The 17,443-nt window shown below is 44.9% G+C and overlaps 1 protein-coding gene across 2 annotated transcripts; it reads left to right on the top strand.

Annotated features, from left to right (window-relative positions):
- Nucleotides 1–3,585: 3,585 nt before the first annotated feature.
- LOC309352492 (uncharacterized protein) lies at nt 3,586–16,764 on the top strand. Of its 2 annotated transcripts, none has more exons than XM_081881001.1 (5): nt 3,586–3,681; nt 7,689–7,799; nt 9,803–9,856; nt 12,230–13,544; nt 16,449–16,764. In XM_081881001.1, the coding sequence occupies exons 2-5, from the start codon at nt 7,725–7,727 to the stop codon at nt 16,712–16,714; spliced, it is 1,710 nt and encodes a 569-aa protein (XP_081737127.1). In that variant the 5' UTR covers nt 3,586–3,681; nt 7,689–7,724; the 3' UTR covers nt 16,715–16,764. The 2 variants fall into 2 exon arrangements, with proteins under 2 accessions (XP_081737127.1, XP_081737128.1); XM_081881002.1 differs by having other exon boundaries at nt 3,592–3,681; nt 7,694–7,799.
- The last annotated feature ends 679 nt before the right edge of the window (nt 16,765–17,443 follow it).

Genomic DNA, 17,443 nt, shown 5'->3' with positions numbered 1-17,443 from the left:
CCTTATCACCTGCCACAGTTCTACCCATTCAGGCCTTGGCATTTAAGTTAAACATTGGGAGTGCGGGAATTTTAACTGTGAGGACAGTTCGGCAGTGGGGCAAACTGGTGAGCTGTGGAATCCCTGCCTTGCAGACTTCCTTGAAAAAGCTCAAGGCAGGCTTTTCCTACGTAGTAAATTAAATGTGCAACTAGGTAAACTGTCTGTGCACAAACACCGGCTCCCTCAGCCTGAAAGCGAGATGAGCGCTGCAACCCCATAGTCGTCTTTGACTGGATTTAACCGTCCAGGGGTCCTTTACCTTTTTTTACCAAATGTGCAACTTAAAAAATGCTTGAAAGAGGGAAAGACAGTTCTGTGCAACTTTGGCATGTTGGCGCACTAGAACTCATGTGCTTCTTATGTAGCAGTATGTTGGAAGATTCAGGACTCAAAAGAAATTTTTCCAAACTGAGGTTTGGGGTTTGTTTCCTCCCAAACAAACTTAGTGATCATGGTTGGTTTTAAGGGAACAAGCATGAGGCTGGGTTTGGGTGACAAGAAGTTAAGACTGGCTTGTTTCATTTCGCGTGTCAGTAACAGGAATGAAGAATAAGCACTACATAGAGTGTGTACCAGTGTGAAACTCATTTACATTAAACCATGGCTTAATGTACTGTGCAAACCAGGCCAGCGACTAAGAGCATGTCTGAGACTATTAGAACCTTTGCTTAGGACTGCTGCATTTCTACCCTGTGGAAATTTTGGGCTAGTGCAATCAAAAATTCCATATGGAGAACAGCCCCAGTATTTGACTGCTTCTTAATGAATGAAGAGAGGACACTGAATGTAGACAGTACTGTGTAAAAATGGTATTGCTGTATTCTTACATCTTAATATTTTTAGAAATGTTGTATATTCCGTGTTTTATGAAAGTGTGCACTTCAGTACTATGAAAGTACATTGTATTTAAATGCCTGATGCGCAAATTGGAAGTAAATTTTTGTTATCAGTAGTTTAAGAGATTGTAACTATTAATCATCTATCACGTGTGCAATTATGTAATGTTGACATGTAATAAATATTAACTTTTGCTAAACATGGAAAACACGTTTTGTAGTTTCTACATCAAATCCTAAATGAATTTTTTAGATTTCTGCTTTATTTTAAGGATCTTTACCCTACACTTCAGCCAAAGCAAGGCTCCTCCCAGCAGAGCTTACGAATATCTGTAAGACCATCTCTGCCTTCCATTTTATAATCTAAAAGCAACACTCAAGGAAAATGGATTGGTAGGGAGGAGGAAAAAAAGGAAACCCAATCACTAGTTCTTAGAGTTCTTGTAACAATGAGTCAGAATGGAAAAAGTTAAAAGGAGTGGAAGATCCAAAAGTTACTGATCTGTCAGCTGAGCCAACAGTGAGACCCTGCACTCCCATCTCCCGCTGCTTTGTTCTCATGGTTGCTGTGTGTATTACAGTGTAGAGATTCAGGGGTTTCTATGGATTTAATAAAGACATTGCACCAACCTTAAGGCACACGTCCCACAAGCCTGGCTTCTAATAAAGGCCCGTTACTTAATTCCAACACGGAGCAAGTAAGGCACCCTCAAAGCTAAATAAACATCAAAACTTTGGGGCTAGGTTGTATTTTGGCATCTAAAACTTCTGACTCAGATCAGGGCCAGATTTAGGTTTGATGAGGCCCTAAGCTGTTGAAGGTAATGGGGCCCTTTATATGTCCAGCTGTCCTTTGTCAACAACAAATTGTCGCTGTTTTTTGTGCTGAATATATGCTATATGGTAATTTATGGAACTAATAGGTACCTAAAGCCATTTGCACATAACAAAATATGTATTTTATAAAAGTAATTGATACAGAAATGAGCAAACAAGGGATATTTTAGGAAGCAGGCAACCAGGCAGGGCCCAAGACTTGCATCATAGGAGCCTACACAACACAAAACACTGTTGCTGTATATAGGTTTTATTTTATTGGTTTTTTTATCTTATATTTTGGAAATGTACATCCATTGGTTTTTTTCCTTTAAATTTTTTGGGGGACCCCATGAGAGTGGGACCCTAAGCTATAGCTTGTTTAGCTTATACGTAAATCCAGCACTGCTCAGGATCCCACACAGCAAGCAGCGATGGCAGGGACAAGCCGAGTGTCAACTCTCCATTCGAAGGTTGGCAACAACAACAACAACAACAACAACAACAACAATAATAATAATAATAATAAATTTTTATTTATAGCCTGCCCTTCCCGGTTCAGAAAACCGGTCTTGGGGCAGCTAACAACGAATTTAAAACACTTAATTGATGCAACAAAAAAACAGCATAAAATACCATATGAAACGTGAATAACAATAAATTCGGAATTCAAAAACCAATTTAGGAGGGAAATCCATCCAATAAACATTAGAGGATCACCAGGGCTAGCTGGCTAAATTAGTCCTATTTGGGCCAGCGAGGAGACCAGGGGAGAATTAGCTGCGGGGTCTCAGAGCGGATAATCTTCATAAAAAGGGAAGGAAGGAAAAGGAATAAGGCTAAGTTCAAATTGAAAGCCAGGCGGACTAGCTCTGTCTTATAGGCCCTCTTAAGGGAATCCCAAGGTCCCTCGCAGCGCAACTATTTTCCGCGCCTCTTGCATTCGGCGGGCGGGACTCGGCGCACCGGGAGCACTGTTTGGAGAAGGGCAATGCTCGGATCGGTTCCCTCCAGCCCTGATCTGGGCCCCGAAACGACTATATGGAACTGGCGGAAATGACTGGCAGAATCCGAGACCAAGGAGAAGAGTTGGTGGAAGAAGATTGGAAGAAATGTAAAGTTTATCTACAGAAACATTGTAAAATTAAGGAATGTTAGAAGGATGTTGGAATGAAGTTATGTGGTTTTAGCAGAAATGATATAAAGGATTAAGTAAAAATGGATTGCTAATTAGTGAAAGAAGAGAATGTAAAATTTATAGTATATTAAGATAAATTGTTAGGATAAAAACAAAGATGGAAAGGATTTGCTCAAATATCTAATTGAACTAGAATACAAAAAAGGGAGGTGTGAGGAGGTCAAGGAAATAAGCAAAGTTATGTAAAGGTTGGATCTTTTCTTTTTTTTTTCTTTTTTGTGATGATGTTTGTTCTTATGTATTGCTCTGTTTTTTTAATTTTTTAATTTTTTTTTTTGTTTAAATTGGTATCTTTTCTATTTTTCTTTTTGTAACCTTTAAAATCTTAATAAAAATCTATTTAAAAAAAAAAAAGATCTGGGCTGCGACGGCAGATGCCTCCTTGAAAGAAGCAGCAGCCCCGGCCCGATTCCCTTCCCCGCGCCCGGGCGTCATTCCCACGTGCCGGGAAAGTTGTGGCGTGATAATGGGGGTCACTATGAAAACGCCGGCAAAACCTCTCCCCGCCCCGACGGCTGCTGGCCCGCCGCTGCTCTTCTGAGTAGCACGATTTGCTTCCGATCGGGTTCCCTTCCTAAAACCCCAACGTGGATCCGGTGGATCGGCACCCTTCTGCAGCGCCCACTCGCCCCGTCACCCAGTCCAAGGATTCAAGGCTTTGCTTTTTGACGCTGGTGGCAGCATCCTTTGCTGCCCCCCCCCGTCTCCTAGCAACCCCAAATGCACCTGCCCTGAAATCTTCTGGTCCCATATCAGGTGTTCCTGGAAGTTGCTTTCTGCATCAATCCCGTGAGTAACGATGCTGGCACGTGTGAAGGGTAAAGAAGGCTCCTAGCGCAGCCGGGAAAGTTGGGGAGCTTCCAGACTGGGTGGGAGGAGGGTTCACTCTGTCACCCATGTAGCCAGGGTGAGACCCCCCCCCCAAGTATATAAAAATAACTAAAATTGTAGAAAGATGGTGACAAATTTTACTGAGCACTTGAGGTCAACAGAAATTTAAAACAACGGTGATTGAGACATCATTTCATTCCCAAACTGCTAGACCAGTGGTTTTCAGCCAGGGTGCCATGGCATCCTGGGGTGCCTTGAATGATGGTCAGGGGCAGTGGCGTAGCGTGGGGGGTGCAGGGGGGGGGCCGGCCGCACCGGGCGCAACATCTGGGGGGGGGCGCACTCACCGCCTCCGGAGTCGCCAAAGAGCCTCGGGCGCAGGCTGCAGCAGAGCCCCATGTCTCGCAGAACCGACGAGCTGTGCGCGCGTCCGGGCTGAAGGCGTCTGGCAGGCAGCGGCTCTCAGCGCTCACCGCGGTCCCCGCGCGTCATAGCCACGGAGGGCGCGCCAGGCAGCCCCTCCTCACAGCCCCGCCGCTGCTGCAGCGGCAGGGCCATGTTGCATTTTCCTCGCCTCTCTGCCCTCCTCTTCCTCCGGGCAAGCGGCATCGTTTGGGCGGCAGCACCAGCAGCAACTCGTCTCAGATCACCTGACACGGACCCGCCGCCGCCGTGGCTACCTTACCGTAAATACCCCAGCCCAGGCAGCAGCAAGAAGAAGCTGGCAGCGGCGGCAGATTAGGGGTTAGGGACGCAAATTACTTGCCTTGCCCCAGGTTAGGGGGCGCAAATTACTTGCCTTGCCCCGGGTGCTGACAACCCACGCTACGCCGCTGGTTCAGAGACCAGGGGTGGCAGCAGTGACTGCCCAGAGGACTCTCAAGGAGAGGGGACAGGAGAGGGAGCCGAGGGAACAAGCCACACGGAAGGTGGTTTGAAAAAGGGTGAGAGGTTGCAGGCAAGGTGTGACCTAACTGGGCTCCTGAGCCCCACAAGCAGTGCTTTTTTTCCTGTGGGGACGCAGGGGTACGCATACCCCTAAACATTTTGTGAATCTTTGTACTTTTGTCCATTTACCGTGGTACCTCGGGTTAAGTACTTAATTCATTCCAGAGGTCCGTTCTTAACCTGAAACTGTTCTTAACCTGAAGCACCACTTTAGCTAATGGAGCCTCCTGCTGCCGCTGCATGATTTCTGTTCTCGTCCTGAAGCAAAGTTCTTAACCTGAGGTACTATTTCTGGGTTAACCTGAAGCGTCTGTAACCTGAAGCATCTGTAACCTGAGGTACCACTGTACTGTATTTATTTCCCCCAATTTGAACTATAAAATGGTGATTTTCTTGAGTCAAAATGAGAGTACCCCTAAACATTTTTTTAGGAAAGAAAATAAAAAGCACTGTCCACAGGGGTGCCACAGAAAGAATGTAGTTGCCTAAGGGAGCTTTGGACTCAAAAAGGTTGAAAACCTCTGTGCTAGACAGAGCCAAACAGAGGATGACGACTGGTGGTGTCGCCAATTGCAGGGGGGTGGGGTAGGGATTCAGTTGCATAGAGGCAAATTCAGATTCTACAAATAAGGTTGGTTAAGAATGTAAAAAGAGCTCGCTGAATCATGCCAGAGGCCCCTCTAGTCCAGTGTCCTGTTTTCACAGAGGCCAACCAGATGCAGAGGATAGCCTTTGTGGCTAGTAGTCATTGATAGCTTAACAACAACAACAACAACAACAACAACAACAACAACAACAACAACAATTTATTATTTATACCCCGCCCATCTGGCCGGGTTTCCTCAGACACTCTGGGCAGCTTCTAACAAAATATTAAAATACAATAGTCCATCAAACATTAAAAGCTTTCCTAAACAGGGCTGCCTTCAGATGTCTTCTAAAAGTCTGGTAGTTGTTTTTTCTCTTTGACATCTGGTGGGAGGGCGTTCCACAGGGTGGGTGCCACTACCGAGAAGGCCCTCTGCCTGGTTCCCTGTAACTTGGCTTCTTGCAGGGAGGGAACTGCCAGAAGGCCCTCCATTAATTTCCCTCCTGTGGGATATGTTCCATAGCTCAGTTGGGCACTGCATGAAGTACAGGATTTTGTTTTACCTGTCCTGAATTTTCTGGCAGCATCACTGGATGTCCAGGAGTTCTGGTGTTATGAGCGACGGAGGTGGGGGAAAATATCTTCCACTTTCCCTGCAAGGCATGCCTTTGTAGACTTTTATCATGCCATCTCTTATCGGTATGTAAACTAAAACATCCAAAATGCTGCAATCTTTCCTTACAGGGGAGTCACTCCACATCCATGATCATTTTTTATTGCACTTAAAAACAAAATAAAATTGCACATTTATTTGATATTAAAGGAAATCATAACAATACATTTCACAACGCAGAGTACTAACCACTATACGAATCAAAATCAAAAGTTACATTACGGCTTTGTCCAATGCCATAAACCACAGAAGAAACAGCCCCTCCAATTCTCATTCTGCCATCACTGTCATGTTGGCTCCAATCGGCACCCAACTAGCAATCTGTTTACTACACATTTTCAATCATGTCCACAGAAAACTGTGATGATGATGGCATTGAAATACCTTGTTCTTCTTCAATAAAAGAGTAAAAGGAGACCAAGTTGTGTCAAACTATCTTTTTCCATGATAGTTTTGATTGCCCTTATTTGTACCTTTTCCAAGTCTGCAAAATCCTGGATTTGAAACTCTTTGCCACAAACTTGCTTACCTAAAAGCTTTTGCAGTAAGGAAAGTGATGGGAAAATTCAGTGGGAAGTGGGATAACAACACTTACTGTGAAACGGACACAAGGTCATCTTGCCTCCTCACACACAAATCAGAGGGAATGCTCAGCAAATAAGTCCTCTGGAGGCAACCAAAATTTCACGCTGACATTTTCGCTCAAAATTTCAATAGAGTGTCACCTGCTTTATTGAACACCTGTCATCCTGATGTTTTTGCAGAGGTTATGTGACATTGCCAGCTAATGATCCTAGTGCAATTTCCCCTCACTTTTCCTATCAGTTTTGTAATTTTGATGGGATAATTGGTCTACTAGAATAGGTGGGATAGCAACACAATTTTGTGTGAATAAGCAGACCATCAGGAAGTGCCTTTGTGCACATGTTGGAAAGAAGATTATGGGTGCATTTCACAGAAGGGGCTCCTATGCTAGGACATTTCCAAACAGGTGGGTTCAGTCACATACTGGCAGATTCGGGTTGTGCGATTGAAGTTGACCTGGAACTCTTGAGCGACAAATACTCTACCCTTCCCAAAAAGAATCAGACATTTAGCAATGAGGGCAGTTATGAGAAAATGCACTGGAAAGAATGGGATAACACTTGCTTGACACAATTTTATATAACCTCCCCACAAACAAGTCAGGAAGGGTGCTCAAAATATAGCCAATTCCTTCCAACCTTACTGCAAACTTTGAGCAAACATATCAGGAGAAATGGAAGCAACCTTCCATCTCTTGCATTAAAAGCAACAAGAGTTTTTTGGTACCTTGAAGACTTGCAAATGTATTCTGGCATGGGTTTTCATGGGTCAACAGATGCATGAAGCATAATCCTGAATTAGTAAACAGCCAGGGCCAGCCCCAAACCTTTTGCTGCCTGAGACAGCGAATGATGCCCTGCCCAAGTCATGCTACCCTAAGATGTATAGTACCCAAGGCATGCCAAGTTATTCTGGCATCTGCGAACCCTGTCAGTATTTATTTATATATTCAATTATATTTCTTCTATTTGCCCCTCTAGCTGTGGTTTTGTGGGGGTTTTTTGGCAATTCACAACATGATAAATCCAGTCCAAGTGTCATGTTCAAGAAAACCCAACATTGCGTTTAAAACAATATGAAGCAGCAACTAGAAATTTCCTCTGGCTTTGTAACAACATTAAACTTCAAGAAGTCCATGCTGCATATCCCTCTTTGTCTTTTTCTCCCCAGAACAGAGTTGTTTTGCATTGTCAGTAAAGTGCAGCCATGATGAGTCAAGCTGAGGACAGCGAGGGAATAGACGATAGGGAGAAGAATGAGTTATTTCCCTTCAGCTACAAAGTGAGTGATTCATAATGAAAAAGCCAAAGAGAATTCTGCTGTCGCTTCCACTTTATACATCTTTTTATTTATCTATAGCTTTCCTTTCTGTTTTTTTAATCTTTTATCAGAGTAGGGGAGAAATACACAAAACACTTACCTGGGAAACAAATGAAAACCAAAGCATGTAGATACCAAATTCAAAAAAGAGATTGTAACTTTAATGGCTAAGAGACAGAATTATTACTGGTTTGTTGAAAGAGAGGTTTAATACACACGCGTGCACACATATGGATTATAATGGTAAAATTGGCAACATCTCCATTGTGGGCTTTCCTTAGGAAATCTATTATTCATCAGTTCTATTTACCAGTCACCAAGTAAGGGTAGTTCTCTGGGTGACTTAAAATGATAAAGCAAATCTAAAAAATAACAAATTCTAGATCAAACTTAATTCTAAATGGCACCATTTTTAGAGTGAAACCTGTCATATTTCACAATTGGAGAGACTAAAATGAATTTTTTAGCGGCAGCTAAAAAAGCCAATGCAATTCTGGGCTACATCAATAGGAGTATTGCATCTAGATCAAGGGAAGTAATAGTGCCACTGTATTCTGCTCTGGTCAGACTTCACCTGGAGTACTGTGTCCAGTTCTGGGCACCACAGTTCAAGAAGGACACTGACAAACTGGAACGTGTCCAGAGGAGGGCAACCAAAATGGTCAAAGGCCTGGAAACGATGCCTTATGAGGAATGGCTAAGGGAGCTGGGCATGTTTAGCCTGGAGAAGAGGAGGTTAAGGGGTGATATGACAGCCATGTTCAAATATATAAAAGGATGTCACATAGAGGAGGGAGAAAGGTTGTTTTCTGCTGCTCCAGAGAAGCGGACACGGAGCAATGGCTCCAAACTACAAGAAAGAAGATTCCACCTAAACATTAGGAAGAACTTCCTGACAGTAAGAGCTGTTCGACAGTGGAATTTGCTGCCAAGGTGTGTGGTGGAGTCTCCTTCTTTGGAGGTCTTTAAGCAGAGGCTTGACAACCATATGTCAGGAGTGCTCTGATGGTGTTTCCTGCTTGGCAGGGGGTTGGACTCGATGGCCCTTGTGGTCTCTTCCAACTCTAGGATTCTATGATTCTATGAATGGCTTGGGAGCCAGTTACCTAAAGGAGCACCTGCCCCTGTACTGTCCTGTCTGTCCTTTGCGACCTGCTAAGGGAAGCACTTCTGATAATAACATCAACGCATGAGGTCAGAGAACCCATTACTCACCAAAGGGCCTTCTTGGTGATGGCCCCTTGGTTGTTCAACACCCTCCTGCCCCCAAGGTTTGGCAGGCACCAATGCTGTCTCTCTTGGGGTGCCCGCTTCTTCCACTCATTTTGAATATGTGTGCAGATGGCCTGCACAGCAAGATGGTATCAGTGTTTTGCTCTGTGTTTTATTTTTCCATTATAACTGATTTTTAAAAAAACTGTTTTAACTGCATCTTATATTTTATTGCATTCTATAATTACAGGAATGAGATCATCTATGGTGAAAAGAGGGATCTAAATCTCAGAAAAAGTAACAAATAAATAAATAAATAAATAGCTAAAATTGTAGCAAACACCCATTAATGCAAGTGCCTAACAATACACAGGAGTAAACCAACCTTTAATTCTGAGAGTTTCATATTGCCGCATCTTGTGTTATAGAAGCTGTCACGGTTTTAAACCTGGTTTTAGCTTATTTTGCTTTTAATTATATTTTGAATGTTTTAAATAGTTGATTTCAACTGTTGTTGTTTTTTACTGATGGCTTTATTGTTTATTCTTTTTGCAAAACACTTTGAGGTTTTATTACAATCAAGCAGTATATAAACTTTGTCAGAATAAATACTTGGGTGTAATCCAAGTTAGCTAACCTCTCTATGCTATATACTAAATTAAAAGGTGAAAGTGGGAATCCCTATCAGGCCTTTTCTAAGGGCGCTAGTTTCTGATTTCTGCCTCCCAGAGCTCAATTGTTTTCTTTTTCAGCAAAGTGCAGCTGAAATGAGTCCAGATGATGAGCCAGCCAAGAACAGCTGCAATGTGAGTGATTCACAATGAAAAAGCAACAGACCGTTCTGCAGTTTTTTCTTCTCATAATTTTCCTTTAAAAAGCAGATTTATAAAAGCAGAAAAAGGAATTGCCAGTGGGACCAGTGGTCAGGAATGATGGGAGTTGTAGTTCAAAAGCATCCATGGAGAGTCATCATTTCCACACACACACACACACACCCCCGATCTGGTGCTGTTCAGATGACCGAACAAGCCGGTTGTCACAAGCTTTCTAACATAAAATGTCATTTCCAAAACAGGTTTCTCCGGGATAATTCCTGTCTAAAAGAGCATGCTTTTTTCCTCTCTGGAACAGTATCTGTGGCAACTGTACTTGGCACTGGTAAAGCAACCCCTGACCATTAGGTCCAGTTGTGGATGACTCTGGGGTTGCAGCGCTCATCTCGCTCTATAGGCCGAGGGAGCCGGCGTTTGTCTGCAGACAGCTTCCGGGTCGTGTGGCCAGCATGACTAAGCCACTTCTGGTGAACGGAAATGCCGTTTACCTTCCCACAGAGCGGTACCTATTTATCTACTTGCACTTTGACATGCTTTTGAACTGCTAGGTGGGCAGGAGCTGGAGCTGAACAATGGGAGCTCACCCCGCTGCAGGGATTCAAACCGCCGACTTTCTGATCGGCAAGCCCTAGGCTCTGTGGTTAAGACCACAGCGCCACCTGCACAGGTACAATGATCTTAACACTGCTGCTTCCCCTTCATGCATTTCAGTTCAGGGCCAGGATGGTAGGAAGGCATATATATATATATATATATATATATATATATATATATATATATATATATACACTTTTTAAGTTTGCTACTGATATATGGGAAGCCAAGTTAAAAAACATAAGCTGCATGACATGTTGTTGTTTAGTCATTTAGTCGTGTCCGACTCTTTGTGACCCCATGGACCAGAGCACGCCAGGCACTCCTGTCTTCCATGCCTCCCGCAGTTTGGTCAAACTCATGTTGGTAGCTTCAAGAACACTGTCCCACCATCTCGTCCTCTGTCGTCCCCTTCTCCTTGTGCCCTCCACCTTTCCCAACATCAGGGTCTTTTCCAGGGAGTCTTCTCTTCTCATGAGGTGGCTAAAGTATTCGAGCCTCAGCTTCAGGATCTGTCCTTCCAGTGAGCACTCAGGGCTGATTTCCTTCAGAATGGAGAGGTTTGATCTTCTTGCAGTCCATGGGACCCTCAAGAGTCTCCTCCAGCACCATAATTTAAAAACATCAATTCTTCAGCGATCAGCTTTCTTTATGGTCCAGCTCTCACTTCCATACATCACCACTGGGAAAACCATAGCTTGGCATAGGACTCTGAAGTACTAAAAGCCTTTGAACCCTTTTCTGCACCACACACATACACAACAAGGAGCTATCAGCCAACTCAAAACCACCCAAATGTTTACTGGGGGGGGGGAGGGATCTAGCAGGAATTAATGCATTAAGGGGGGGGGGACACCCAAAGCACTCCACTGAAAACTCATTTCATTGTTTTGGCAGGTGGTTTCATGGTTCACACTGAGGAGGTATTTTTAAATGTCTCCAGAGATGGAAGCGAAGGGTACCCATAGAAATCAATGGGGGAGCCCCAGTTGTTCATCATATCGGGAACAGATGCCAGTGTACACAAACACAAAACCACCACCTCCTCCCCCAAAATGGAGAGGGAAACCCAACCACCCCATGAGGACCAAGCATGCTCAGTGAGCATGGATTGCTGTTGAGGGGTGGAAAATTGGTAAGGGGGAATAAAGGGAGCTGCTGGGACCTTGAACAAAAACACTCTGCACTGTAGCAAGTCCTCGTTTGTTGTCTCCTTTTTCCTTTCCTTACATTAAAACCATTGAAAGAAGTGATAAGCCGAACCCTAATTGCTCCCAGCCTGGAATACTTTAATGCAGGCATGGATTGTTCTCTAGATGATGCTGAACTACAACTCCCATGAGCCCCAGCCAGCATGACGAATGAATAGGGGTAGGTGGGAGGCTTTCTCTATATCTGCCCCAGGTCAGATGTATGGTTGGTGACCTTAGTGGGCAGAGACTTTTTAACAGTGGCACCAGGAGGGCAGAACTCCCATCCCTTCCTTTAGGTTCCAACCAAAGGTGGAGCATTCTCCCGGAGAGCTTCCGAAGCTTACTGAGAGATTACTGTTGCTGCTGTTTCTCGATTTGTTGCATTGTATATTGCTGTGCTTTTTCAGTTTTATTGGTTTTTGTCTTCATTCAAGCACTGCCGTTAACTGGCTTGTAGAATCCATAGATCAAAAGGTAGGGTTGAAATGTTTTAATCTATGACTACATGCCTCTGGCCATTGCTTGATATAAGGGCATCGTGTCTTTTTTTTTGGTGCAGGTGTCGGAACTGATAATGACCTCTGAAAGCGTTAAACAAGGGCAAGCAAAGCATGTCGATAGGCTGCCTTTTATGGAGTCCCATGCGTCTCTTTTCCATGCCATCCGTTCAATCACAAAATCTATTAGACAGTTTGGAGAGCATGAAGGTGGCATAACCTTGAAGGTCACGAAACGTCGTCACATGGACCTTGGCGCATCTCAGGAAGAGGCTGTTATAAAGGAAGATCTTGATTTGGCTCAAGATTCACAGGATTCCGATAGAGACTCATTGAATCCTGACTTGCTGAATCCTGTTATGGTTACAGATTCACAGGATCGCGATTTGGCTGAAGACTCAAAAGATCATGACTCAAAGGATTCTGAATCCACTAAAGACTTACAGGATCTTGTCTCACAGGAATCTGACTTGGCTAAAGCTTCACAGGATCTTAACGTACGGGATTCTAAGTCGACTAAGGATTCTGAGTTGACTAAGGACTCACAGGATCTTGATGCACGTGGTTCTGAGTTGATTAAGGACTCACATGATTCTGATTTGGATAAAGACTCACAGGATCGTGATTTGACCAAAGACTCGCGTGGTCCTGAGTTGGCACAGGACTCCTGGGATCCTTTCACATGGGTTCTTGAGTTGGCACAGGACTCCTGGGATCCTGAGTCCTGGGATCCTGGTTTGGCTAAAGGCTCATGGGATGTTGACTACTGGGATCCAGATTTGGTTAAAGCTTTTCTGGACTCTGATTCGAGTTCAGCTAAAGACTCACAGGATTCTGATTTGGCTAAAGACTCACAGGAATCTAGTTCACAGGGTCCTGATTTGACTGAAGACTCACAGGATCCTGATTTGACTAAAGACTCACAAGATCCAGATTCATGGGATCCTGATTCAACTAAAGACTCGCAGGATCTTGATTCGGCAAAAGATTCACAGGATCCGGATTTGGCAAAAGATTCACAGGATCCGGATTTGGCAAAAGACTCACGCGATCCTGATTTGGCTAAGGACTCCCGAGAAGCCAAAGATACTTCTGCACCTGTGCCTTCCAGTCAGTCTAAATTAAAAAGCAAAAGTGTTATTTCTAGAACGCAAGAGAAAGGTTACCTCATAGAACTGCCACCAGCACACCTGCTTCCTTACCTGGTTTTAATCAAGAGGGCCATGTCCTTGCCAATTTCCGCCATTCAAAAGCAGTGTCTTTCGGGAGAGATATTGTGCAGAATACAGTATTTTACACTGAAGCTGCAAAAGAAGAAACTACTGTCTCGGGCTGCATTAGCAGAACAACCCACTCATAGGCCACCAATAGTTCGAGGTTAGCAAATTTTATTCAGTTATGTACAAGTAGCAATGAAGGGAGCTCTTAGACTCCAGTACAATTTACAGCCTAGTCAAATGAGTGGGATTAAGTGAAAGTATAGAAAATTAAATAGTTTATGGTTGGCAATGGAAAAAGACTCCAGGCAAGCAGAGACTGGATGTTAAAGCTTTAATTCGGATCATAAACATGACTATGAGGTGGACTTAAAACTATTTGGGCCTGATTGTTACCATGATGAAAACACCCCTGTAGCGGATCCCACCACTAACACCAGTTAATATGTAGCAGATTCACCCCACTAACTGCCCCCAATTAAGCATAGCAGACCCACCTCATGGTACTTCAACTAAATGAATGTCTACAATTTACAATTTCATGAGTGAGGAGCACTTTTTCCCTAGTTACCCACTCTCTTAGCAATCCTGAGGTATTCCAATTCCTGAGGTATTCCAATTAGTATTACAGACCCAGGGGATCACCTCACCCCTTGTTACTGGTTTCGGGGTCTTCTTTTCTTAGAAGAACTCTCCCCTCATGACTGGAATTAGACCCAGGTAGACAGTATCCTCACAGCTTCTACCTCTCCTGACTCAAACTCAGCCCTCCAGTAAACTCCTGTCCGTATACTTTCCCCAGACACTTTCCCCAGTCTAAGCTGTGAGGCTCTTTCCTCTTGCTATAGACTTCTCATGGTGGATGTTCCACTCAAATCAGAACCAGTTCTCCCTCAGACAAATCCTATTTCCCATCTCCATCCCTCTCTCTCAAACAGAACCTTGTCTCCGAGGATCTCCATACACATTGCCCAAGCTTGCGTCCCAGGAAGGTCACTTCACTACTGCTAACTCAGCAGTTTGACTTCACTCCCAGAGGCGAAATCTGTTGTCTCTCTCAAGTAGACAGACGCCAACAAGATGGGGTACCTTCACAGGTTGGCGAGCCCCATCTGCCCCTCATTTCCCTCTACAATACATGCAGTAGCTGCCTTCTTGACCGTTGGACCCACTCTTGGTCTTGTCTGCTCAATCTCCCAGAGCCTGTCTTCGCAGGTAGGGGAAGTCTCCAACCCACTGAGACCCATCAGCTACCCTCATCAGGTTTAGCCGGCCAGTCGAAGCTGTTCCCAGGGTGTGGCCACTGTTGTGTGCCGACAGCTTCTAGGAGCCACAGGTGGGGACAACCCACCCTAGGAAGAGCACAACGTGTCCCGCACCAGAGGCACTGCCCCATCCCCAACGTGCCATACAATCCTGCTAAACATATACTGATCAGCTATAGAAGTCTTCCTTCTTAACTGGGCGGCAGGGGAAATTACAAATATATCATTAGTAGCAGTAATTGTTGCAGAGGTAGTAGTGCAAGTTGGAGCTGCAACAAATTTGTTGCAGTGTATCATCTCTCCTCAACAGGAGTGGTCCTACTCCAGGGGTTCAGCTAACCAGGCATGACCTTCTCCAGGATAATGTAAGCGGTAAATGGCAGAACCAGGCCACTTCCTTCCCTTCCCTTTCTCCCATTTTCTGTTTTTGTTTTTTTGCATGTCGAGACCCTGCAACCACCCCTTCATTGGGAAATAACACACACAAGGACACAGATATTAGGTTTATGTTATTGGGCAAATTTGGCCACAACTTTATTGAATTACAGAATGTGAGCGGTATTGGCTTAGGCATTGATTGGACCCGACTACAGTGGTGCCTTGCAAGACGAAATTAATCCGTTCCGTGAGGCTCTTCGTATAGCGGTTTTTTCGTCTTGCGAAGCAAGCCCATTGACAGCTTAGCAGATTAGCGCTATTAGCGGTTTAGCGGCTTTTAGCGGATCAGCTGATAAGCGGCTTATCAGTGGATCATCTGATAAGTGGCTTAGTGGCTTAGGAAAACGGGGGAAAAGGGGGGGGAACCCGCAGGAACTCGCAAGATATTTCGTCTTGCGAAGCAAGCCCATAGGGAAATTCGTTTTGCGAAGCGCCTCCAAAACGGAAAACCCTTTCGTCTAGCGGGTTTTCTGTCTTGCGAGGCGTTCGTCTTGCGGGGCACCACTGTATATCTGACTCCTGCCCAGAGTGCAGGAAGTCCGGTAAGGGTAAACCACCAGTAGGGGGAGCCCTGTCGGTGCAAACCAACTCAAGCTCCTCCTTGTGTTCCCGTCAGGGTTGTGTCAAGGCCCTAGCTCCCAGCCGGGCTTTGGACAAGATCAACACCCCCAGATTCCTTTAACGGAATACCCTTAAGCATGGAGGAGCAGGTGATGGCCACACCTCCCCTCCCACACACAAGGTCAAACAATGCCTAACCGCAACCCTAACAAAGTTGTGACGATTGCTAGGAGGTAGGCGAAAACCAAGTGGCCAGAGCCAATTTGCCAAGTGGAAAAATTCCTACCAGGCCCATTGGACAACCAAGGTGACCAACTGAAGTCCATAGCAAGGCCAGTGCCTAACCTGCAAATAGGGAGGGAGGGCTGGTGATTGAGGAAGCGAGCCAAGAGGAAGTCCTCCGGCTCACTCCTTGGTTTGAACTGTCCCGGCCACGCCCCCCCAGGCCAGCGGATTGGCCAGCCGGGCTCTGACATGGCTGGGATCCCTGGGCAATGGGGGACAAAGTCCCCCGCCCCCACTGGGGAGTGGGTGGCCACGTGATCCACCACAACTCCTCCCCACTGGGAAGTGGAGCGGATTTTTCCAACAGGTACTCAACATTCCATGCCTACTGGGCATGCTCAGTCCTCCTCACTGGGCTATGTTTGGCACTCTTGGGGTTGGCTTGGGTTGGCTTCACTTGGCTTGGTTTGTTCGTGGTTGCTTTTTAATCTATTTCTGCCATACCTCCCACCACCCCCTTTTGAATAATAAAAGCAATGTTTGCATCTAGTGTTCTTCTCTCTTTTTCTTTTAAGAAACAGGCTATGTAACTTTTGATTGCCTGAGGGATCTACAGTGGAAGTTATACAAAGGCATTGCAAAACGGAAACCCAAAACAATTGGCGTGGAGAGGAAATCATCTTACAGCTACGGAGTCACAGGAACCACCTTTGCCAAATTTACAGAGTACGTCCTCCCCTTGATCCCGAAGGGCTGGATAGTTGATGACTCTCTCAAGTTTTCTGAGAATATGGTTGTCCTGTTTGCACAAAACACAGACTTACTGGAGGGCAGGGTCTGACAGGGGAGAAAATCTGTCTAAAATGGCATTAAACACCTTTCAGTCTTGGGTGAGTTGTGTGGTGCTTCGTAGCCATTTGCGTCTGTGGGCTTTTTGGCATCTGCCATGAGCAGGAATGGGGGATCAGATGTTGTGGGACTCCAACTCTCATCATTGTCAATGGTCAATGGTCCCAGACCAAGCATAATCCTTTGCTGCAGCCTCTACCTCTATCATGCTACAATCTTGTATTTGGGTTATTAACACTTCTCTGTAGGGCCACCTGATCACTGAAAGATCTCACCTTTTTACATTCGGAAATATTTTGGATCTGGCTGCAGGCACCTTCAGTGCAGTTGCGCAACCAAGGGGAGAGTTTGCTGTCCTCATTTCCCTTCTGGAGAATCAAATTGCCAAAAATCTGTCTAGCTGACCTCAGACAGAATCACTTGTTTCTCCCATCACGTGCCCTCTTTATCCCCAGCTAGCTTCAGCTCCACATATGTATATATGGCATCATGTATATGAAGAGGGCACTGAAAGGGCAAAGTGAAGAGACCCTGTGATATATCAGCATATTGCATATTTAGCTGCTGATATATCGCGATGCTGAAAACCAGATGTCACCCAGCCCTACTCCCTACATATAGGTACACTTCCATAGGCAGCCACATCACTTACAAACATGTTGACTAGTTTGTTACTGGGAGAAGTTTCAATGCTAGCTTGTTCATGGGAGTTGCAACTGCT

This window comes from Podarcis erhardii, assembly GCF_964252035.2.
Source record: "Podarcis erhardii genome assembly, chromosome: 11".
Lineage (NCBI taxonomy): Eukaryota > Metazoa > Chordata > Lepidosauria > Squamata > Lacertidae > Podarcis > Podarcis erhardii.
This window is presented reverse-complemented; position numbering and strand designations above follow the sequence as displayed.

What these genes read in the sequence shown, in the direction of transcription:
- LOC309352492 (XM_081881001.1), top strand. Translation starts at nt 7,725, where the DNA reads ATGATGAGTCAAGCTGAGGACAGCGAGGGAATAGACGATAGGGAGAAG. An exon ending in TATTTCCCTTCAGCTACAAA is followed by an intron (nt 7,800 to 9,802) that starts GTGAGTGATTCA and finishes TTTCTTTTTCAG; the next exon opens with CAAAGTGCAGCTGAAATGAG. An exon ending in TAGGCCACCAATAGTTCGAG is followed by an intron (nt 13,545 to 16,448) that starts GTTAGCAAATTT and finishes TTTTCTTTTAAG; the next exon opens with AAACAGGCTATGTAACTTTT.